General features: G+C 44.5%; 1 protein-coding gene across 4 annotated transcripts in view; it reads right to left on the bottom strand.

Moving 5' to 3' along the window:
- Nucleotides 1-25,814, bottom strand: part of FYB1 (FYN binding protein 1) — a 121,453-nt gene that overhangs the window by 84,873 nt on the left and 10,766 nt on the right. Inside the window, exon 1 of one of the 4 annotated variants that reach the window (XM_075932511.2) lies at nt 15,819-16,142. The exons of 2 other annotated variants lie outside the window; for them this stretch is intronic. Coding sequence is in view for 1 of the 2 variants with exons in the window: in XM_006139480.5 (XP_006139542.1) it covers nt 3,063-3,068 (6 nt within the window). In the remaining variant the exon portion in view is untranslated. Of the gene's footprint in view, nt 1-3,062; nt 3,219-15,818; nt 16,143-25,814 lie in introns of those variants that run through there. One more of the 4 variants, XM_006139480.5, reaches the window with a different exon arrangement.

Genomic DNA, 25,814 nt, shown 5'->3' with positions numbered 1-25,814 from the left:
CTTTTGCCTCCATTGAAGTTAGTACTTTTCAGGATGGCTAAGTGACCATTTTCGTCTCCATGGCTGGGCTCAGCCATGCGCTTGGTTTGGGGCTCTGCTGTGCCGTGGTGGCAGCAGCACAAATTTTGCCCATGCCCCTGGGCGCATAACACCCTTGCTACACCTCTGGGGTCTACTCAAATTGTAAGTCCCACTGCTGGAGAGTGGGAGAAAGTCCATCAAATGTTACAATAACCAGTGACAAGAAATGTTGATGGAAAAGGTACAAAAGAACTGAATTCATCCAATGAAAATGGGCTTGTGATGCAACCTAAGGGCTGTGTTAAGATCATGATTGGTAAATAACATTGGAATACAAATTAATGGGCCAAAATTGATGTGTTGGAAATAATGCTTAGTTGGTGAACAAAATCAAGGAAAGGATTCCAATCTGCCTCTTGGGGTTTCTCAAAGAAACAGACTCTAGGCATTCGAGTGGAAAATAATTGGAGGGTAGGGGGGATTCCTTGGTGATAGCCCAACAGATCTCTGCCATGCCCCCTAGATGCTGTCCTCTGTTGGTGAGCCTCAGCATCAGTATGTCACCTCTGTACCAGTAAGGACTCTAGTTTGACATGTGAAAGCCCCTACTCTGTCTGCCCTTTTCTCTCATATTCTTTTATTTCTAGTATCTGCTTCCTGGCCCCTTTCATTATCTTTTTACCTGATTCACCATGACATGGCACCAGGATGACCAGATGAAATGGCTCATCCAGCTATGCCCAAACTCAGAAGGACCAGTGAAGAAGAGGGACCTGACCAGATTCACCTATCTCGTCACCTCAGCTTTCCTTCACATCTGTCCTTCTTACCCTTTTTACCTCTGTCCCATAATCCACCTTCTTTCCTGTCCTTACCTTGCCTCCCCCCCCCAAAGTGGAACTAATCATCATATCATTCACTCTGCTTGTGTATTATATCCCTTTTCTCACCCTGTGTCAGCCTTCTCTATTTGGACTCTAAATGGGTCCCCATTCTCTCCTTTATGCTGTAATGTTATAAACTTCATTATTAATAAAATAATAATAAGAGATGACATCCCAGACCAGGGGAATGAACCAGGATCTAGAGCAGTGGTTCTTAACCTCTTTGGCACTGCTACCCCATAAGCTAAACCAATAAACCAAAATTCCTCCTCCTCCTTTTTAAAATGGCAAGACACAAAAAGAAAATTACAATGAATCATTTTTATTATATTTCATTTTCTTATACATTATGTTGAATAAAAAAGAATACCTATTGTATTTTAAACTTATTACCTACCCCCTGACATCTGCCAAATTAGCCCCTGAGAGGTTAGCCCTCCCAGATTAAGAGCCACCGATAAAGCATCAACCATCATGGCTGACCTGCTACCCTACAACATTCATTCATCACTGAACAGCAGCCTTGTATCCTGAGAGCATCAACAAAACCTGCATTTCCCCGCCAACCGTCTTCTTTTTTGTGCCTCTTTGTTTTGTCAAAAGCAGGAAGAGTAACTACTATTAAAAGCTGCCAATTCAAAGTTCAACAGCAGAACGAACCTTTTCTTCTCCTCTTAGAAGGATCATTTAACAAAATAAGAGTCTCCAACTGATCACTCTCTCTCTCTCTCTCTCTCTCTCCCTAAAAGGGTTTTGATTTTTTTAATATAACCACTTGATTATCAAAAAACTTTTTAAAACTCTTTTTTTGTGTGTGTATATACCCTAATCAATACTTTTTCAAACTTTGGCATGAATTGTCTAATGTGTTTGTCATGGGATTAAGCAGTTCAAAGTCTCTGTTTTCAAATCCCTAAATATTATTTGATTTCTTAGTATTGTAGTGATATGACCATATTAACCCGTTGGATTTTTATTGCCTCTATATAAATCCATGTATGCCCACATCGTGAATACTTCATGCAGATGTGGGTGTCTCATCTCAAAAAAAGATACGTTGGCATTGGGAAAAGTTCAGAAAATAGCAATGACATTATTAGGGATACAGAATGGCTGCCATATGAGGAGAGATTAATAAGATTGGGGCTCTTCATCTGGAAAAGAGATAACTAAGGAGGGATATGATAGAGGTCTACAAAATTCTTCCCAAAACATAAGATCATCAAATGAAATGAATTGGTACCAGGTTTAAAACAAATACAGGAAGTACTTCATAAAATGCATAGTCAACCCATGGTAGTCTTTTACAGAGGTCGTTGTGAAGGCCAAGACTATTACAGGGTTTAAAAAAAAAACCTACATAAATTCATGGAGGAGAGGCTCGTCACTCGCTATTAGCCAGGATGGGTAAGGTTGTTATCTCTAGCCTCTGTTTGTCGGAAACTGGGAATGGGCGACAGGGGATGGATCACTTGATTTTCTGGGACCATCTATTCCATCAGAATTTACACAACAGCTCTGTGTTCCTAAGCACTGAAAGCTATTGATCCTTTCCACTATTTTTAAAGGATTGTATGCTAGCAGTTATCTGTAGCCTATGTAATTTCAAGGAGATTTACTTCAGGTTTTGGTTCTATGAATAAAAATGGTACTGTTCTGAATAATAAATCATCACAAAAAATTTCTTCCTTGGCTATTTACAAACAAGATAGATACTATACTAATAGGTCAATCCAGGTTACCATAAAAAAACCTAACCATATTCAACCACTATACAATGCATACAAGAAAACGAAACCAAACACAAACAATATCCATGAAAATGCTAGGAAAGAAATCACTGGTCACAACCATAACATACCACTTGATGTCAGTGTTTCAGTTAGTATTCAAGATGTAAGGCATTTATAACAACTCAGAGAATTTCACATATGCATTTTTTCAGAGAGAGAGAGGGGGCAATGTTGTGGTACTTAAGTCTTGCAATAGGTCTGCACTGAGGTCTGTAAATAATGTATTGTATTGTGCCTTGATCTCATCTGCTCTCCAGCTCACTTAGCACTTCCAGAAGAAACTGTATTGAGGCAAATAGTGTCAAATGTGCCTTCTTCTCCTGGCATTCTGTACAATCATTTGTAAAATATACATGGCATTTACCTGCATTCTGCTCTGCAATATTTTGGCAAGGCCAGAAAAATTGACAGTCTTCAGGTTCTCTTAGTGTGACAAAATCACAAGTTCACCCCCATTGTGGCCTTGCTGCCGCTCTCCTGTGCATGGGATTCCTAAGCGCACAGAGTGTTGAACCTCTTTTCCTGGCAGAGGGTTGCAGAATGAAGCCTAGTGTGGATTTCATTAACTCAACACTGCAATTCTCAAAAACTCTCTGTCTCGAATACTTACAGGATATTGAGCAAGAAACGTGGGGAGGGGGGGGGGGGGAAGGAACTAAAAACAAGTTTGTTCAGGCTTATGGCATCAGCAATATTCTCCATGTGATTATCCAAAAGAGAGTGCATAGCAATTATACATTTAGTTCAGGTACCAGAAACAAAGCCTGCACCCCAAGAAGTCAGTGTGCATTTTACAGGATTTGGCCCTTCCTGTGCCATGATTAATGAAACAGGCAGGAATTCTTTTCTTTCTCTCTCTCTTTAACCCAAGTGTTATACACGTGCCTGCAGCTCTGTGGCACTGGGAGTAATTTATAATTCAAATAAAGATGGGAAAAGTGGCATGGATAAAATCATATTTCACCCAACACTTGAAATGATCAGACTCAGGCTGGTCATTGCAATCAGAACAGGCTGTGAAATAAGGACCTTAAACTTTTCGGTTTGGGCTGCACTACCAGCATTTGTACCTACTCAGCTCTCCAGGTCTTTTCCTGATACATTAATGCTGACCTTGCTAGCATCAACTTAGCAGAGTTCCCATTTCACAGGCAGCAACATCTCTGATGGTATTGGTTCTAGAGCAGTGGTTCTCTATTTTTTTTGGCCCATGGCCCACCCTGCTCAACTCAGACCTTTTTGTGGACCACCAGCCAACCACCCATGAGGACAAAATGGGTGCAGGACATCTGGGGGCGGGGGTTTGACTGGGAGTTCATGTGCAGAAGCAGGCCAGGAGTGAGGGTCTGGGAGGGAGGGTGCAGGAATGAGGTGGGGGGTGTAGGATCTGGGCATGGGGAGACTGGGGAACACTTACTTAACTCTGTGCCTCCCGCTGCTCCCACACACTGCCTCTGGTGCTCCCATTGGCTGTGATTCCGGCCAATGGGAGCGGCAGTGAAAACCTCCAGGCAAGCAATGTCCTGCGGGGGAATGGGGAGCAGCAGCCCACCCGCAAGACAACTGGGGACCACTAGTGGTCCGTGGACCACACTACGAGAACCACTGTTCTAGAGGAATCAGAATCAGTGAATGCAGAATATTCCTGGCAGCCTGACTCCTGCTAAGAGACTGCGGTGAAGGGCAGCCAAGAGTTGACAGAGAAGAAGAAGAAACTCTTTGGACCTCAGGAGATCTAGTGATTTTTCAGACCAAAATGTTACGGTGTGAAGTAAATGCCTTAGAAAGAAAACAACACGGGGGAAAATGTCACAAGGACAACTTCCTTAAGTTTCTAATTCTTGTACTTGTGTAATTCACAAGTAGAGAACAATCTGTCACTAAACTGCCTCTATTTCCTATGCATCTTGTCTTCTATCTACCTTTTAAATCCACAATCCTTACAGCTAAGCACAGGAGCCAGAACTAGGGTTAAGGTATTAACCACTTGAAGACCATGTGAGTATTGTGTGTGTGCAAATGTGTCCATCTATGCATACACTTCTAAATAATTGATAAATACTGAAAACAACCATCACAGCTGACTTTTGTGACCTTGGTGTAGGATTAGATCACACGAAGAGATGCAATAAGATTTGCTGTACATTTGAATAATCAAAATATCCAGTTTGGGACAAGAACTACTGGATAAAGAATATGTAACGCATGAATGCTCACCCGCTCCCATCTTTTTTTCTTTAATATAATTGAATTATACATGTTGTTCATTATCTTTTTTATTATACACTGTATTTCATTTATACAATTCATGCTGTTAGTGAGAAGGAATACTCAACACTAAATGCCAAGGAAGTTTTCACTTACTGGCTATTGACAGTTTAGCTTTTGATCTGCATCTCTGTTTGAGAGCTAAAACATCAACATTATTTTGATACAGATGGATACTGCTGCCAGAGTTTGCATACAATATCAGTACTAAGCAAATCATGGGATGATCAAAGAAAGAGCTGCTTGCTCTTTGTAGCTCTGACTGATAGACTAATTTCTGGTTTTCATCTATTTCATACAATGGACGAATGTAAAAATATACCTCTAGTTGCTTTACTGCTGTTGAGAGTATACCTTATAACCAATGTCCTTCAGTCAGAATCACAGTTTATACAGTGAACTCGCTGTGAAGCTGCCTGTTTTTACCATTTGCAACAGATCACTAGATTATCCACAGTCAAAAATTATGTTCAAGTGCTTTAGGAGGACGGTTTTACAACTTCAGTTGCCACTGTCTTCTGGGTTTTTTTCTGCTCTGTCTGTGGCATTTATTGATTGATAAAGCATTTTTAGCAGGTACTCAAGGCCTGCATTCCCCAGCCCCTGCACTAAGCTCCCTAACCTCTGCTCTGTACCCCCGTCCCTGAGTTTGTCCTCCCCCCAAACCCTGATTCCCATACCTCCCACACCCCAGCCCTGTCCCCCCAACATCCTCAAGCCGCTGCCCTTACTCCTGCATCCCACCACACTCTCAGCCCCTTGCCCTGAAGGACCTGAGCAATTCCATGTAAGTCTTCTAGTACAGTTATGTATGATTACTAGCACATTGACTCAACATTGCATGAGTCCTTAAGGAGGGGCTCAGGGCAGGAGGCTCAGGGTTTGGGGGATGCAGGAATTGGGACAGGAGCTTAGGGATGTGGGGGGATCAGGGAATGGGTCTAGAGCTGTAGGAATCAGGGTTGGGGGGAGTAGGTGCAGAGTCAAGGCAGGTGGTGGGGAGTACACGAGTCAGGGCATGAGGCTGAGAGGTGTGAGGGCTCAGGACAAGGGGTGGGGAGTGCAGAAGTTAGGACAGGGAATGGGGAGGGCAGGGCAGGAAACATGTGTAGGGCTCAGGGCAGGATGGAGCAGCAGGGGTCATGATGCTCAGCTGGAGGCTCCCTGGAGCTAGCTACTGTTGCCCAGGTAGCAGCTCTCTGTGGCTAGCCAGGGCGACGGGGACCACATTGTCTAGGCAGCAACTTCTTGGGGCTGACTGGGGCAGCAGATTTCCAGGGCTGGCTGGAGTGCTGTGCATGTGGTATTTGGCCAGGGGATCTCCATGGATGTCTGGATTGTTGGAGGCTGTTGCTGGCCGGCAGCTTACCAGCACAGGAACCTTACCCATGTATGGTGGCAAGCAACATCTTGACCCTGTGGCCCAGCAGATCACTCTTTTACCCATACACCTACCCCCAAGGTCATTCCGCAGTATAACTGTGCCTGCTAGCAGACCTCTTCCTTTCCCTTTTAGGAGAAACAGTAGTATTCCAGGCACATCCCATTGTCCTGGCACAACCAAACCTTGACCCTGCTTTTGAAACAAGCTATTTCGGAATAACTATTCTGGAATAGCTTATTTTGAAATAAGCGTGTAGTGTAGACATACCCTCAGAGGCAGAGAAAGAAGCCAAGAAGGAGCCAATGAGCACAATGTAATCTTTGAAGAAATCTAGAGAGAGATTTTGATTTGGTGATTAACTAAGGAGATTTGGGGCCCTAAGCAAAGGAAGCAGATTACATGGCCGGACTGTCTGTTCAGTAGAGAAAAAGCCATCCAAAGGATGAAGTGATCCACTACCATCAAAACTGCTATAAACTGGGCCTTGGTAATTCTACAATAAAGTCTACAGTGATGACCACCCAGGATCAAGAGGGGGTAACCATGAGCTGGAGACTACAGAGTTGGTGGCATGATGCCTTGACGTTGGCACAGTCATCACAGGAGGCAACAAATGTCTGTGTCATCAGTTGCCTCTGGGACCACTAAAAGGAGCAGGATATGATTTGATGGGCCCTGAAGCACCTGGTAGGGGCGAAGTGTGGTATAACTGCAGGATTGCAACTCTTATGGATCCAGAAGGAACACAGATGTATGTGGTCCCTGATGTATGTGATCTCCTCCCCAGAGTCAGGTAGTTTCTTGTGAATAATGTGTGACACTTAGAATGACAACTATTTAATGAGATCATTTGCATATTGGCACAATTTTTGCATGTTACCATAATGTTCGATGGTGTGGGTCAGCATAAACAATGGAGACAGGAGGACATGCAACTTGAAAGTGTCAGCTATGGGAGGTGGCTGGAGGTATCTGGGGATGAGAGTGCTGGCTGAAATGTTTCAGGTAGTGGGGCGCTGGAGTGAGGTGTCAAGGGGGAGGCTGATGGCTGTCCAGGGAGTAGACAGGTCGGTTGATGGTGATGTCAGAGGTGACAAAGGTGGCTGAAGCCCAGTGGGTGCATGTGGGATCAGTGATACTTCAGCTTGCAGGTGCTGAGGCAGGTGGGTGTTTGCTAGTTGCCTGGGTCTGCTGGTGAGGGAGGCTGAGCAATACTGGGCAAACTGGTTGAAACTATAATAAAGAACAGAATTGTCAGGCACACAGATAAACATAATGTGTGTGTGGGGGGGAGAGTCAACATGGGTTCTGTAAAGGGAAATCATGCGTTACTAGAGTTCGCTGAGGATCAACAAGCATGTTCACAAGCGGGATCCAGTGGATATAGTGTACTTAGATTTCCAGAAAGGCTTTAACAAGTCCATCACCAAAGACTTTTAAGCAAAGTAAGCTGTCATAGGATAAGAGGGAAGGTCTCTCGTGGATTGATAATTGGTTAAAAGATAGGACACAAGGGTAGGAATAAATGGCCAGCTTTCAGAATAGTGAGAGGTAACTACCAGTGTCCCCCCAAGGGTCCATCCTGTGACCAAACGTATTCAACATATTCATAAATGATCTGGAGAATGGAGTAAACAGTGAGGTAGCAAAACTGCTCAAGATAGTTAATCCCAAAGCAAACTGTGAAGATCTTCAAGAAGGTCTCACAAAACTAGGTGATTGGGCAAATGGCAGATGAATTTTAATGTTGATAAATGCAAAGCAATGCATATTGGAAAACATAATCCCAACAATGTGTATAAAATGATGGGCACAAATGGAGCTATAACTACTCAAGACAGAGCTCTTGAAGTCATTGTAGATAGTTCTCTGAAAATATCCACACAGTGTGCAGCAGCAGCAGTCAAAAAAGCAGACAGAATATTAGGAATACAAATAAGGTATAGAAAATAAGATAGAATATCTTATTGCCTCTATATAAATCTGAGAACTGCATGTAAATCTGGTCACCTCATCTCAAAAAAGATATCTTGGCCTTGGAAAAAGTTCAGAAAAGGGCAACAAAAATTATTAGTGGTTTGGAATAACTGCCATATGAGGAGACATTAATAAAACAGAGACTTTGTAGTTCAGAAAAGAGAAGATTAAGTGGGCGGGGGGGGGGGGGGGGGAGAGAAGGGGAGAGATATAAGAGAGGTCTATAAAATGATGACTGGTGAGGAGAAAGCGAATAAGGAAAAGTTATTTACAAGAACTAGGAGTCACCAAATGTAATGAATAGGCAGCAGATTTAAAACAAACAAAAAGATGTATTTCTTTATTCAACATACACATTAATGGAGACTAGATCCATCAATGGCTATTAGCCAGTACGGGTAGGAGTGGTGCCCCTCACCTCTGTTTGTCAGAGGCTGGGAATGGGGGACAGGGGAGGAATCATGTGATGATTCCCTGTTCTTTTCATTCCTTCTGGGGCATCTGCCACTGTCAGATGACAGGATGGACCTTTGGTCTGACCCACTATGGGCATTCTTATGCCTTTCTGTTGTTGCTCTTCCCATTGCCTCCTGCAGCCTCTATTTCAGGGATGGGCAATAATTTTTGCAGAGGGGGCCAACTCAATGAACTTTGGTATGTGGTCATGGACCAGCTCCACCTCTGAAAGGGGCAGGGCCTGGGGCAGAGGGGCAGAGCTGGGTACTAGCCTCTCCCAAGGTTGTCTGTGGCTTTAGGCTTTGAATAAAGACACAACAAAGGGCTTGTAGCTCCTGGCCCTGCCATTGCCATGTTGCTTGACAGCTGCCCAGGGCTGTTGTGGCTATTTAAAAGGCTCGTGGCTCTAGCCCCTAATGCAGTAGCATCATGATCGGGAGCTGGGAACCATTTAAATACGATTCTGCTGACTGAGTCACTGCATGGAAATTCGGTGGCATGGACAGCAGGATATACATAGAAACTGGCCAGATGCTCCAGATGCTCAGTCCACAGGCCGGATCTGGCCCCACCCTGCTCTATTGCCATCTCTGCCTGATTGCATTGCCTGGCTCCAGCAGGGGGCACACTGGGCTATCAGTTCAGTAGGTATCACAGTGGCCCCTGGTGGCAGAAAGGCCAAACAAAAGTCTGCAGCCTTTCCACTGTAAAACTGGGTAGCTGATGATCCAGCCGAACTGTAGAAATGTCTGAGAGGAAGGCCAAGTGAGTGAGATGAGAGGGGGACATCTATGGCCTTCATATGAATGCAAATATGTTCCATACTAACTTGTCTATTTAGATTAATTTTAGAAACTGCTTGGTCAGGAATAACCTCATGCATGCGGAAGAGAAGTGTGGGAACTATAAATGGTGATTATCAGATTTCCCTGACCAAAGAGAAGTTGCTTCAATTTTTTCTCTGCTGCTAAGCACTTCTTTTATGTCCCTGCACTCAGACCAGGAATTTATCACATTGACTTGTTACCGCTCAGCATCCCCATACGGCTGATTTCTCGATGAGGAAAGAGAAGGAAAAAGGAAAAAAGGAACTGATAGAATTAACAAACACAGTGGACTTCCTCTTCTTAGCTATAACATTATCCTTCCCTCTCTTTTCTGTGTAAGAAAAGAAAAATGTGCAAGAAGTTGCAAATCTGTTGCCAGAAGTTATGCAAATGATATGATGTCATATGACGGCCAGACTTAAAAGGTCTTCTTGATTTTCTGCTCATAACTAACTTTGTACCTTTTTTGTACTATACTGTATCACTTGGAGTAGAGTCTGAATCCAAATCTGCTAACTGCCCTTTCTGTGTCCTTCAAAAAATGCTGCACGTGAAGCATTCAAGCTCCAGGAAGCATTCCATCTTCTGTGTATCTTAACATTTGTCTCCCCTGTGCCTTGAGAATAAGTAGGTGAGATTTCCCCAAGGCACATAAAGAAGTTAGAAAATCTGTTACCAACCAGTAACTTTCAACATAAACTGGGAGCCTAAAGTCCTTTTGTACCCTTAAAAACTCATTGGAGAAGAGAATTAGTGACGTATATTTTGTACAGAGGCACCCATTTTGATGGTCAATGCCCACAACATATAAACCATCAGAAGTGGGCAGTTTTTTGTTTTTAAAAAGATTTGTATAAAGTTTGATCATAAAATAAGATTTTGAAGTTGCTATCAGTCACAGAGAGTCTTGTTTGACAAATTTCTCACACACCGAATTAGAAAATAGCTACGGCTAAAAGGATATTTTGGTGGAATACAGCTAAATCCTCCTGCTCCAACCTAGAAATACATTTAACAAAACTTTATTTAAAAGATTATTTCAGAGCCATGCTTTTTAGGTCACAAATCTGAGGAATTGTCCCAGATTGAGGTGTCATTAGAAGAGGTTTTGGAACAAATTGATAAACTTAACAGTATCAAGTCACCAGGACCAGATGGCATTCACCCAAGAGTTCTGAAAGAACTCAAATGGGAAATTGCAGAATTATTAACTGTGGTTTGTAACCTATCCTTTAAATCGGCTTTCTTACCTAATGACCGGAAAATAGCTAACATGACGCCAATATTTTAAAAGGACTCTAGAGGTGATCCTGGCGAATACAGACCAGTAAGTCTGATGTCAGTACCAGGTAAATTATTTGAAACTATAGTAAAGAATAAAATTGTCAGACACATATATGAACATAATTTGTTGGGGTAAAGTCAACATGGTTTCTGTAAAGGAAAATCAATCCTTACTAATCTGCTAGAGTTCTTTGAGGGGATCAACAAATATATGGACAAGAGGGATCCAGTAGATATAGTATACTTAGATTTCCAGAAAGCCTTTGACGAGGTCCCTCACCAAAGGCTATTAAGTAAAGCAAGTTGTCATGATGTAAGAGGGAAGGTCCTTTTGTGGATTGAGAACTGGTTAAAAGATAGGAAACAAAGGGTAGGAATAAATGGTAATCTTTCTGAATAGAGAGAGGTAACTAGTGGGGTCTCCCGAGGGTCTGTCCTGGGTCCCATCCTATTCAACTTATTTATAAATGATCTGGAGAAAGAGGTAAAAAGTGAGGTGGCAAAATTTGCAAACAATACCAAACTGCTCAAGATAAGCACCAAAGATAAGTTAAGACCAAAGCAGACTGTGAAGGGCTTCAAAAAGATTTCACCAAACTAAGGGATTGGGCAACAAAATGGCAAATGAAATTTAATGTTGATAAATATGAAGTAATGCACATTGGAAAACATAATCCCAACTGTATATACCCGTGGTCCCCAACCCGGTGCCCGCGGGTGCCATGGCGCCCGCCGGGCCCTTTACATATGCCCGCGGAGCAATCTGGGCTGGCCCCGCCCCCGGGCGTGCGGCAGGTGCCAGCCCCGGGCGCATGGCTGGCCCCGGCCCCGGGTGCGCCGCGCTTACTGGTGCTGACCCTGACCCCTGCCCCCGTGTGCGCCGTGCATGCCCTGGCCCTGGCCCTGGCGCCAGCCTTGGCCCCGCCCCCAGGGGCGCCGCACCAGCCCTGGCCCCGGCCCCAGCCCCGGCTGTGCCACGTGGAACCTGGGCAGCCCCTGCCCAGGATCGCAGCACATGCTGGTGCCGACCTCCGGTGTGCGTCGCATGCTTAGCCCCGCCCCCAGTCACGTGACCTGTGAGCGGCCCCGCCCCCAGGCTCCCGGCAGCCCCAAAACGTTGGGGACCACTGGTATATACATTATGATGGGGACTAATTTAGCTACAACTACTCAAGAGAGAGATCTTGGAGTCACTGTGGATAGTTCTCTGAAAACATCTACTCAGTGTGCAGTGGCAGTGAAAAAAGTAAATGGAATGTTAGGAGTCATTAAAAAGGGGATAGAGAATAAGATGGAAAATATTTTATTGCCTCTATATAAAACCATAGTACGCCCACATTTTGAATACTGCATACAGATATGATTGCCTCATCTCAAAAAATATATATTGGCATTGGAAAAGGTTCAGAAAAGAGCAATAAAAATGATGAGGGGTTTGGAATGGGTCCCAGATGAAGAGAGATTAAAAAGATTTAGACTTTTCAGCTTAGAAAAGAGAAGATTAAGGGGGGGGATATAATAGAGGTCTATAAAATCATGACTGGTGTGGAAAAAGTGAATAAGGAAAAGTTATTTACTTATTCCCACAGTATAAGAACTACTGGTCACCAAATGAAATTAATAGGAGGCAGGTTTAAGACAAACAAAAGGAAGTTTTTCTTCACTCAGCACACAGTCAACCTGTGGAACTCCTTGCCAGAGGATGTAGTGAAGGCTAGAACTTTAACAGGGTTCAAAAAAGAACTAGATAGATTCATGGAGGTTAGGTCCATCGATGGCTATTAGCCAGGATGGGTAGGAATGGGTTTCCCTAGCTTCTGTTTCTCTGGAGGTTGATAATAGGGGAGGGATCATATGAGTTTTACCTGTTGTGATCCTTCCCTCTGGGGCATCTGGTATTGGCCACTGTTGGCAGACAGGATACTGGGATAGATGGATATTTGGTCTGATACAGTATGGATGTTCTTGTGTTCTTAAAACCTTTATCACATCTGTCAATGAGAAGATGAGGGATGAAGTCATGGGCAGTGTGTGCATAGCTGGCTCGGGGAGGCAAGCCCCATCCATTCTATGCCGACTGTAGTCTTGTTGCTACTGGCCCCTGCACTTAGCCCCCCCAGCTTTCCCCATTATAGCCTCCCTCTCCAGTGCCAAGCAGCTGCTCCCAACCTCCCACATGGCCCTCCACTGGCCCCTGGAGCAGCTTGACAGCCACTTGGCCCCAGCCCTGCTTGGCCTCAGGAGCAACTGGACAGCTGCACTGCAGCCTCAGACTTCCTGACTGGCTGGAGCGCTGGCCAGCCGGGCAGCCACATCCCAGCCCAGTCTTTCCGGCCAGCCGGAGCATAGGGAGGGCCACGTTGGTCATCTTGGGAAGGCAATACCTTCCCTCGCTGATATTATCTGTTGCCCAGGGATGCAGTCAATTCACCACAGTGTTGTAATTTTTTATGTAGTCCTATTACTGCCCCAAATCACGCCATCCATGGTTGTGGCTTATGGGTTAGTTATGTTAGTGTATCCCATTGCCATAGTTCCTCCTAACGTGAGTGCCTGTGTGGCTGTGCACAAAATATTCTTCACTCACCCACCTACTCTGGAGAGCCGCACAGCAGCACTCATGAGGCAGGTGGCTGCTTCGGCAGACAGGGCTGGATGAGATGGTGTGGTAAGGGAGTCGCTGGGGCAGGTGAATGGGACATGGTGCATGGCGGGGTGGTGGATGGTGTCTACCCCAGAATCCAGGAACAGAACCTGCAGCATAGCAGGGGAGGGGGTCTGTCTGCCTGCTCCGGCAGCTAGGAATGTGTGTGGGTTAATAAATTGGGTGTCACTCATCCAAACCAGTGCACATGACCTCAATATTGGTGTACAAGCCAAAACTCACTCCGCTAATGGTTGGAAAAATCTCCGAGGGAACACTGTTCATTGCTACTAAGAACAACATTATGGTTTTCTTTCATAGCCTAAGGCTTTTACTTCTTAGTCAGCACGTGCATCATATTAAAGAGTATATTTTTATTTATCCGCATGTATATATTTTAAAGTGTGGCAGTCTGTGAGTCTGTTTGTTCAAGAACTCCCCCAACATGGGAAGAGCGAGGGCCGCCAAATTCGATATGCACCTTCCTCTTACACTAGGATGAAGTTCCTCTACCCCTTTCCTCAGGGGAACCAGAGCCCATCTTGTTAGACTCAAACAAACAACATACTGTCATGGTAGGCTTGACACACCTTTTGTCTCTAGTTAAGAGCAAAATACAGAGGAAAGGACAGGCAGACAGCAAACAAAAGAAAATTGACACAAAGCCAGGAGAAGCCCATTTTCTGGGTTACAAGGAAAGCCACCCACACTCTTATCACAGCCCATCACAATAATCTTTTAAATTCTTAAATAAAAAACAGTCACCAGGAGGGACTCTTATTCCAGTTGATTTTAAGAAGCCTCAAAGAAGCTCTTTTGCAAACTTTAGCAAGTGTATAGAACGTGCGCATTGAAGGGTGAGTTACAGCTGGGTGAAATATGGAGATAGGACATGGCAGATGGCTGTTGCCATTCATTTTCTGGATTAAATATACATTATAGCAGGAAGTGTGTATTTGCATCTTTTTAAACTGAATCCTTATTCTTTTAATGTTGAGTTTTATCAAACAGACAAGGAAGTGCCTTTACTAGGAACTAAATTGTCACATGGTCACACCCTTTCAGTAATACCAAATGTAGCTGTAGCCATTTGTATCTTTCAAATCTTTGTACTGAGAAGACAGCTGGCTAATACTGCCGATTGCAACAGCCACAGCTGATTAGGCTAAATCCAGATGGTGGCAAACATTTCCCTATATTTAGCCCTGCATTAAATTTTAATCACTTCGCTAGAAGTGCTCTGCTTAAAAAGTTTTCAAGCAGCAAGAAACCACTAAGTGAGAGTCTAGCCTCTCTTTCTGGCAGCAAGGGGAGGGTTTGGTGCAATCAGCCATGATTCACCAGGAGATTAATCTTCAGCTTTTGTGACTGTGTGCAGAGTATGCCACTCCCATCACAAACCACAAACTTACCCACATCAGGGAGAGTTCACAATAGAAGGGAAAATAGATCACTCCTATGGCAATGGAACTGATAACATGCAGTCATCTTGAAAAACAGATTGTTAGCTGAAAAGCCCTGTCTTTAGAGCACTGGCGCAGTGCATTGAATTACAGTACTGCACAGTTATACACTTTGCAAAACAGTTGAACTTGCTACAGCAATAACACTGTAAGACATGGGGCTAGCTAAACAGCCCAGGAAAGATCAATGCCACATCACAGCCTGCTTCAGGTCCTTCCCTCAAGGAACAGTTCATGGGTTAAACAGAAGCTCAAGCAAAATACCAAAAGAAAGGAATTCCTCTACCCCTCATGGGCTACAGCCCCCCAGAGACTTTTCTTCACCTCTTAGCCTGCATCCTGTCCCAGACACTCACAGGAGTCTGTCTACTCCCTTCAGTTCTCATTCCAATAGCCATTGAGCTGGAAGTCGGTTAACAGTTGGAGTCCTTCTCCTCACTCAACACCTACAACATGCAACTAACTGTAATGCCTCTCTATAGACCTCCAACTCAAACAAATGCTTGCTGGTTTTTATGAGACCCTGAATAACACCTGGTTATCATCCAACCATGGCTCCAAAACATCATCTGGGAGTCACACATGGGGCTGGATCCATCTCCTAGAATCATAGGGTTGGAAGAGATCACAGGAGGTCATTAAGTCCATCCTTCTGCTAAAAGCAGGACCAGTTACAACTAAATCATCTCAGCCAGGGCTGTGTTCCTCTCAAAGGAACAGTCACCTTGTGACATGCCTGATGTCTGACAACCCCTCCCCCCAAAGGCAAAGGAAAGGAAAGTTAAGCCAATTAATAGTAAATAGTGCTACCCTTTACCACACACTAGCTGAAGTCAGGCTCCTGCAGGTCACCTTCCTGTTTGCAGCAGAAACCAGTGATACAGAGTCAGAGCCTTTTGCTTTTCAGAAAATGTCTTCAACTCCCATTTCCTGCAGCAGGGATGGTAAGAAATGGCACAGGGGCAATTCCCTTTAACAAAAAATTCAGGTCACCTCTGCCCTATTCCTAGGGGCAGTTGTTTTGCCCTTCTGTCTCTATCCAGTTTCTCTGCTTAATAAATTCTGTCCTTTTTACTCCTTAGGCCCTGCACTTGATATGATAGAGTCAGGTCAGCTAACTACAAAAAAGTAACAGAAAGCTGGTATATTAGGTTCAAGAAGTCCCTATTTCCCTGGTAACCAAAGAAGGGCCACTCCAAATTAATTAATACTCCTGAGTCAATCAAGAATCTTCTAGTACCAGTTGTGACAATGATTTGATTGGGACACCTGGAGCCAATCAAGGATTGGCTGGAACTAGTTCAAAGCCTTCCTTTTAGTAGTGTGCTAAGAGTGATGGGAGGATGTGATACAAGGAAGCAGAACTGTAGAGATGCTGTCAGGAACCAGGTGGGAACTCTGAAGTTACAGAGGCAATCAATAGGGAGAGTCCTGCCTGGGGAATGGCCCCAAAAGTCTGAGGGTGGGAAACCCCCGCTAGAGGGGAGAGACTGAGTTAAATAGTCTAGTCTGTTGCCTTCATGTCCAGAGAGGCTACAAGAAACTAAGGCTATGTCTACACTGGCAGCTTCTTGTGGAAGAATGGCTGTTCTTCCGCAAAAACTTGCCAGCTGTCTACACTGCATGAGCGTTCTTCCAGAAGTAAATTTACAGTACAGCATTGTAAAACAGGGCTTCTTCTGGAAGAGTTATTCCTCTCCCCATGAGGAATAAGCCCTCTTGTGCAAGAGTTCTTCCAGTAGCGGGCAGTGTAGACAGGCAACCTGAATTTCTTGTGTAAGAAGCCCCTATGGTTAAAATGGCCACCAGAGCTTTCTTGCAGAAGAGAATGTCTACACTGCCATGGATGCTCTTGCGCAAAAGCACATGGCAGTGTAGATGCTCTCTTGTGGAAGAGTTTTTGCACAAGAACTCTTCTGCAAAAGAGTTCTTGTGCAAGAAGCTGCCAGTGTAGATGTAGACTAAGATTCCCGCGCCCCCTCCCCCCCGCTATGCTGATGATGAGAGTAGCTAAATCACACTGTGGCTTGCCCCTGAAGTAAGTGGATTAGACTGAGAGTTGTAGTGAGCACTGAGGTGTGCAGTTAGACTGGGAGTTGCCTTTTCTCCCAGACAGGGAGAAAGAATACTCAGACCTAAAAGCACAGGACACTCTGTGGAATTAGGAGCTTTGTCACAGTTCATATAGTGACTAGCAAAATGGAGCTCTGAACTTGATCGGTGCCTCTAGGCACTACTGTAATACAAATAATAAGATGGGTAATATCTCTTGATAAATAGAAGTCAATGGCCTAGACAGGGCCTTCCATAACACTGCATATTGCTTACATTGATCTGGTGGTATAAAAGTGGTGGAGAGTGTATGATAAAAATGGCTCTCCATAAAATTCCCCTCTCTCCATTGACCTCAACAGGAGTAGCTGAGCACCCAGAGTATCTGAAAATCAGACAGTCAGCTCGGGTATGTGTTTGTGAGCTCTCTTTAGACTCCTATTATTGAAAATATTGTCTTTATTTCCTAATTTTGACTTCCTTCGGGAGCTGGATTCTCTTGGATTTAAAGCTATGGCAAGTCTTCATCTTTATGTTTCTGTTAGTTGCCAAGGTTTTTACCCTGTTCTTTTTACATATCATGATGTACATAATTCCTCATGCAGTATTAGTATTGTAATGTCCCCCAATAGGTACAATAGTACAGAACTAATAAGACTAACACAACAGCTTGGATTATGAATTCAAACAAAGCTCACCTATTTTTTAATTCTGAAAGGATTACTGTGTGACATTAGGAGCTTCATCACAGCTGCAAATGTCATCCAAGGCAGAGACTATAGGTATTGGCCAACTGGATCTAAGAGTCCATCTTCCGTCAGTACAACTGCTTTGCAACAACAAGGATCTTCATGTGTTAACTCTCACAATACCTGTACTCACTCAATGTTGGCAGTGGCTGCCTGACATCTTAACTCTGAGGTATTTCTTCCTGGGTGTGTATACCTCCGTGAGCCCTGAAACACAGAGGCTACGTCTACACTGGCCCCTTTTCCGGAAGGGGCATGTAAATTTCAGCAGTCGTCGTAGGGAAATCCGCGGGGGATTTAAATATCCCCCGCGGCATTTAAATAAAAATGTCCGCCGCTTTTTTCCGGCTTTTAAAAAAGCCGGAAAAGAGCGTCTAGACTGGCCCCGATCCTCCGGAAAAAGTGCCCTTTTCCGGAGGCTCTTATTCTTACTTCATAATCCAAGCTGTTGTGTTAGTCTTATTAGTTCTGTACTATTGTACCTATTGGGGGACATTACAATACTAATACTGCATGAGGAATTATGTACATCATGATATGTAAAAAGAACAGGGTAAAAACCTTGGCAACTAACAGAAACATAAAGATGAAGACTTGCCATAGCTTTAAATCCAAGAGAATCCAGCTCCCGAAGGAAGTCAAAATTAGGAAATAAAGACAATATTTTCAATAATAGGAGTCTAAAGAGAGCTCACAAACACATACCCGAGCTGACTGTCTGATTTTCAGATACTCTGGGTGCTCAGCTACTCCTGTTGAGGTCAATGGAGAGAGGGGAATTTTATGGAGAGCCATTTTTATCATACACTCTCCACCACTTTTATACCACCAGATCAATGTAAGCAATATGCAGTGTTATGGAAGGCCCTGTCTAGGCCATTGACTTCTATTTATCAAGAGATATTACCCATCTTATTATTTGTATTACAGTAGTGACTTCAAAGTAAGAATAAGAGCCTCCGGAAAAGGGCACTTTTTCCGGAGGATCGGGGCCAGTCTAGACGCTCTTTTCCGGCTTTTTTAAAAGCCGGAAAAAAGCGGCGGACATTTTTATTTAAATGCCGCGGGGGATATTTAAATCCCCCGCGGATTTCCCTACGACGACTGCTGAAATTTACATGCCCCTTCCGGAAAAGGGGCCAGTGTAGACGTTGCCAGATTGTTAGCATCTTTTGCCATAACAATACTTAGCCGTACTCCTCTACCCTGCCTTACCATTGCCACTAGGATACACACCATGCAGCACACTCTTAACTCTACTCTCAAGGGATGCACCTGCTTACAAATCCACCCTCTCAGGCCTGTCAGTAGAATGCACTTAGGGCAGTTGCTGTGCTGTGGTAGCAGCTGTTGCTAAGCAGTGTCCCCTGCTGCCTTACTGCATAGGGGAGGAGCTGCACACTAGGGCTACGTCTATACTATGATCCTCTTCCGCAAGAGGAAATGCAAATGGAGCGCTCATTTGCATACGTTGTGCTCTCATTTGCATTTCCTCCTTGGATCCCTTTTGCACAAAAGGGATTTGCACAAAAGGTTTTTGTGCAAAAAAGCGCTGTGTAGATGGCTCCATTTTGCGCAAAAAACTTCTTTTGCGCAAGAGCCGTTCTTCCTCTAGATGTCATGCAGTCTCCTTTGATTTACAGCCTTAATTTAATAAGTCTCTTCTCAGAGGGCTAAATCTCTTATTTTTGTGGGTTAGAGGTTTCATTTTACCAAGTGTAAAGTATGCTTCTCTTCTGATGTGTAAGTGCTAGGATTCCTTTGTTTTTTTCATCCAACCAATCTTAATGGCAGTGAATAACACGTGCCACGTGAATAATGATCTTGAACTCCTCCCAATGTGTTTGAATATCACTGATGATGTCAGGTAGACCAGAGAACCTCTCAAAGAGCCGTTGTGGAGGGAGTGTCTCACAACTAGCATGATTATGGAACACTGATGTTAAATCTTTTCTGTATTCCTTTCAGTTTATGCAGCATTGTGATACAAGCTGCATGTTCATGATTGATCTGACCAAGCGATGGTCTGTCCTGCAGTCATCCCTACTTCCCATGGCTTGTGTAAAATGAACATCCGTGCAATCCGGGCTCTGATGACATAGTTCAGAAGATGCCGGTGTCTGGAACATGGTTATTTCCAAGTCGTCTCATATTTGTCTCTATGTTTAAACATAGTGGCTGTGTATAGACAGCATCCCTTTTCCATAAAAGGGATGCAAATTAGACACATCGCAATTGCAAATGAAGCGGGGATTTAAATCCCCCCTGCTTCATTTGCATAAACATGGCTGCCGCTTTTTTCCAGCTTGGAGCTTTGCCGGAAAAAAGTGCCAGTCTAGACGGGGATCTTTCGGAAAATAAAGCCTTTTCCAAAAGATCCCTTATTCCTTTTTTTAAGAGGATAAATAAAAAAGGCTTTATTTTCCGAAAGATCCCCGTCTAGACTGGCACTTTTTTCCGGCAAATCATAAAACAAATCATGCTCCACACCATTGTTGAGAAGAATGTCATTAGAGTTGACTTTCCCCATCTCTTCTTTCCCAACACCCCAAAGAGGGATGGCAAGTTGTATGGGCTTGTAGTGTTCATATTTTATCAATGTCAAGGGTCCTGGGGGCGCCTGCATTGGGCCATCTGAACTCCTTTGCCGGTTGCTATCACTGCAGCTTGGCTGCAAGGGATTGTGCTGGCAGCAAGTTAACTGCTGTGTCTGTGGAGGGAGGAAGCTTATGATGGCCCCTTTTCCCCTGAGTGGACTCTTGGGGCTTGGGTGAGGGAGAATCTTCTCTGGCCTAAACCCTGGGTAGTCTGCCTGCTGCACCCTAAAGTTTGAGCTCCTCATCCCCAGAACACAGACCAGCCGCACTCCAGAGCCTGCACCCTCAGCCAGAGATCTCCCCATTTTAACCTCCCGTCTCCACCCTGAAGCCTGCACTCTGGGAGTCCCGGGTCATAAGTCTGCATGCAGGCTATAGCAGTATGTTGATCATCTTGTATTTGGATTTATTAGACAGAAGTGCAATTTGGCACTGCAGCTTTTCAGGATTCCCTCTGTTCACCCTGACTGGGGAAGGGGCTAGAAAAGGTGCCCTACATGTAGGATGTCTTCACCATCTCCCATTCTTGCCCCCTGCCCCACCCCTCCAGCTCGATGGGTGTGTCCAGTGGAATCACTCTACCTATGGTCAGAACATGCAAAGTAATGGTCACATTCTGCAAGTTGTGACTGTCCTGAAAGAATTGCCATTATAACTAGAAAACTGCAAGATAGGACGTGTTATAGCGCAGTAAGATTGATATGCAGATTAAGGCCTACAGAAAGATGGAGATGTCTACTGAAAAGGAAAATCTTCTAGAGAGAGGTGTACTGATGGGGTTGGCTTTGCCATCAAGAACAAGATTGCTAATCGGCTTTTAGCGCTCCCTGTGGATATCAATGAATGTCTTAGGACCACTGTTTCTTAAGCTGTGTTCTGTGTCACACCAATGTGCTGCGGAGAACAACAGAATTAAAAATGGCCACCCTTAAAGGGGCAGGTGACTTTTTTTCTCAATAACTTTCCCCCGATCCTTTTTCCCCCTGACCTTTTTTGGTGTTCCTCAAAAAAAAATATTGTTTAATGTTCCTCGGTGTGATGGGGCGAGGCAGCCCCGCACTGAACCTGCAGGGCCCAACCAGGGTTACCTGGCTGCAGAGGCCCCTCCCCCACAGCCCTACCGAGCATGCCCGGGATGTAGCTGTGCTATAAAAGCCTGGGGAAGGACTCAGTCTGGGGAGAAGGACTGGTGCAGGGAGCTCCCACTCAGCTGTCACTGGGGTCTCCAGGAGAGGCTGGAAGGGACGCGGAGGTGAGTTGGTGTAACCCAGGGACTACCTGCCGAGGGGATGCAGGCACGGAGCTCGCACCCCCAGGGGACCAGGTAGGAAGTGGCCCAGGGCGGGAGTGGGAGCCGCCTCTCCCGCCCAGAGAACCTTGGTGCGTTTCGGCCGGATTGCCCCGCCGAGGGAGTGACCCGTTACCCGGTTGCTCACAGGGCCCTGGGCTGGGACCCGGTGGAGTAGGGTGGTCCCGGGTCCCCCTACCTAGGATGCATCCCCGCTACTACCCTGAACTACATTGTGGACTGAGGCCGGAGGGCCTTGGACTTGCTTAAAGGGCCAACTATAAACTGCATTGTAACTGTGTTGGGGACTCAGGCCGGAGGGCCTTGGCCTGGCTTAAAGGGCCAGCTATAAACTACATTGTGGACTCAGGCTGGAGGGCCTTGGACTCAAGAGGGCAGGCGGGAGGGGCCGCCACACTCGGTCTTAAAAAGTTTAAGAAATAGTGCTCATAACTCTTTGTCTTAAGCTTAGTAACAACCAGTATGCTACGGTCATCAGTGTTCGCTCCCACACTTGATGCTGACAGAGACAACGAGGAGCAGTCTTACAGTGCTCTTGATGCAGTCCTGAAAGCTACAGCCAAAGAAGACAAACTTATCTTCATGGGAGACTTCAGTGCAAGAATTGGGTGACACCTTCAACTATGGATTGGCAAACTGAAATAAAAATAAATCTGTACTTCCAGACAACTTGATGCAATGTTTCCCTAAATTCGCTAACCAGACATGCAGAGTGTAATTATTAAGGAGCTCAATGACAATGGGTTCCCTATACTAATGCAAAATATAGAGGCTGTTACTAGCCTACCACACCAACAAAAAACATAGGTGATGGGTGATGATAATCCCCATCATTAGGCAAGCAAATGAGTTTGTACTAGAAGATGATGTCTTTAACAAAGAGAAATACAACATTTCAGGTATTCCAAATGAGTGAAAAAATAGTTAATGGAAACAAATTGTTTGTTTGAATAAGTGGGTGATTTCTCTGCTCTCTTGCTCTGGGCACACCTTATCTTAGTGCTAGACAAATAAAAAACATTGACAACACGAGAATGGCAGTGGGGAGCTTTTGGTACTACTTGGCAACATCTCCCACACGTGACAAATACTACAGGTTGAACCACTCTAGTCTGGTGCACTCTGGTCCTGCAACATCTGTGGTCCGGCATGATTTTTAGTTAACCAGATGTCCACTTATCATGGGTGTGGCCAAGTTTTCTACAGTCCCATAAAGTTTGTTTGCAACCACCACTCCTGGCTCTGTTTGGTGCTGTTATTTTGCTCTAATTTACTCCTAAATGACTTCTCTATCAACTTCTAATTCACTATTTTGCCCCCTTCCTTTCCACCCACCCCCTATTTATTTTGGAAACTGGACTATTAATACTCCACTCATCTGAAGAAGTGGGTTGTACCCACACAAGCTCATGTTACCATCTACATGTTTTGTTAGTCTTTAAGGTGCTGCTAGACTATTCATTGCATTTTAAGTTTTTCTAGGAGCATAGTAAACAGTGGAAGTGTTGGCAATGTTTCTAGACAATATTGACCTCCTGTGGTTCAGCAAATTCTCTGATTTGGCACTGGTCAGATTCCAAGGGTGCCGGACTACAGAAGAACATTGCTATTACTGGGTTGATAAGGATAGATTACTTTTAAGAACAGTTCATTGTGTTTATCAGAGAGGACAAAAGGAATATTGTGCCCTCTGCAACATTTACATACACATGCGCAGGTGTTTTTCACATACATACTGCTTTTCTCCCTTCCTTGATACACACCTAAACAATTTGCTTCTCTAGGTAAATGTAGATACAGTAATTTCATTCTTTTCTTCTTTGCAGAAGGAGAAAAGGCTTTAAAGGATCTTGGCTCTGGGTCAGAAAGTGAAACAAAGTAAGGCTCAGCTCTCTAATTTCTAGGATATCTCCTCTGAAAAATTCTACATTCACTGTTAATCTGGATTTCTAAATGACTGACTCTGGAAGCTATATTGTTTACCAGCTTCCTTTAATTGTGAATTGAATAATATTTAACCCATAGTTTGAATTATTCTATCTATTGAAAATGTGCATAATGAGCAAAAGATTATTTTTTTTGTTTAATTTGTATGGGACAGTAGTGTATTTATAGTTATAATGATTTCTAAGAATAAGCTCAGAAGTCAGGAACAATGATATAGGTTGGACCTCCCTGGTCCAGTACTGCCAGGACCTACTAGTCCCAAAAGAGGGAATTTTCCAGACCAGGGGAGGTTGGCCCTTTGAGGCACTGGGCTTCTGGTTCTGCTGCCTGCCCAGGGCCACCAGACCTCTCTAGCCAGGCTCAGGGCTGCCACAGGGCCATCAGCACTCCACTGCTACAGCTGCTGGAGCTCCATGGCCAGCTACTCCCTCCCAGGGCTCTCTGGTCCAGCAACATCTGTGGTCCTGACAGACCATGGATGTTGCCGGACCAGAGAGGTTCAACCTGTATTTTCTATCATCATGTTTTAACATCTTTTGGCTTCATAGACAAAGAATTGAGTCGTCTTTGCAAATACTGATCGCTTTTAAAACATGTCAGTATTCCTGATCTTGAAAGCTACCTCTTGCACAAACCCATGTCAAAGATCTAAAATTGGCAATGCTTTTCCAAGGGCATTTCTATATATGTGTTGCGGATTTACAGGGCTCTATCCATATACTACTACTGGAATACTCTGTGGAATACTACTTTGCACTAAAAATTCTCCTAATGAACTTTAATTTACTCCTATATCAAGGCGGGTTAGATCAAAGTGCAGTAGGGAACTTTCAGTGCATAATAGCAAGATCCATGTGTAGTATGATGTAGGGTTTTTGCCTGAGCTTGATTTTATTTGGACAAGCCCTAAGCAACTCTGTGAAGATGAATCCCAGATTCTTTGTGGAGTCCAGTGGCTTCACTGAGCCTCTGAAAGAGACTGAGGTTAACTTTCATGGAATGCCTCACAGGATCTGTGTATATGTTTCTAATTTGTGAAACACGAGGAGCCAGCAAACAGACCTGTAAACAGAGGAGTTTGAATGGGAGTTTGTAAGGGAGTTTGGATTGTGGGACTTGTTTAGGGTTTGTTTGTGCTGTAGGGGGGTGTTTTTGTTTGTTTTTGTTTTTGTGGTTGCTGGATTAACAGGATTTAGGTGAGATGGCTGATTAACTCAGAGATAGCAGTGGCCATGACCCAAGCAGTGGCAGACACAATGAGACTGAGTGGATGTGGCAGCTGTGGTATGTATATGATTATGGAGGGGGTACCTGAAAGGAGTTTTGTTTGCATGAAGTGCCGCCTAATAGAACTGATGGAAGAAAAGATCCGAGGATTGGAGATGCAGGTGGAAACTCTGGTCGAGTTTAGAAGGGGGTTCGAGCAGATGATGGAACAAAGGCATGAGGTGGCCGAAGGGGAAAACTTAGACATGCAGACTGAAGCAGGATCAAAGGCCTTTGAGGGGGGATTGCTGGGCGAAGAAAATGGACAGTGGAAGCATGTGACTATGAGAACCAGGCAGAGGAAAAGATGGGCCAGTGAAGGAGAAATAAAGCTCGAAAACAGGTATGTGGAGTTGGAGAATGGAGAAGGGATACAGCAGGTGGCCATTGAAGGTGGAAAGGCAAGGAAGAAGAGAAGAGTGGCTAGTCCCAAACATAAAGGGGAAGAGTCGATGAAGACAACACCAATAATGAGCACCAGGAGGATACATGATGGGTTGAAGAAGATTACAAGGAAAGATAGGAATGGAAAGGACTTGCAGCCAGAGGAAACAAGGGATAGACCAGAGAATCGCACTGTCACCAGGAAAAGGCAGGTCTACATGATTGGGGACTCATTGAATCTGCCTATCCTCCTCTGTCTCAAAGTGCAGAATGATGCTGTCACCTCTTGCCTTTGGTGACAGTGGAAATGCCAGGCCTCCTTTCTGACTTATCTCACCGATTCATTTGTGGGCATCTCCATTCCTCCATGCATCTGGGGCAGTGGTGTTTGCTAAATCTGGTTTTCTAGGAACAGCTCAGCTTCTCAGTAGCATTTCAACTTGCCCTTCCAATTTTTTTCTGGTGCAGCCATCAACTTATGACACAGAAATCCCTTCTGTCTTCAGGCA

The sequence above is a fragment of the Pelodiscus sinensis genome, chromosome 6, assembly GCF_052426305.1.
Source record: "Pelodiscus sinensis isolate ZL-2025 chromosome 6, ASM5242630v1, whole genome shotgun sequence".
Lineage (NCBI taxonomy): Eukaryota > Metazoa > Chordata > Testudines > Trionychidae > Pelodiscus > Pelodiscus sinensis.
This window is presented reverse-complemented; position numbering and strand designations above follow the sequence as displayed.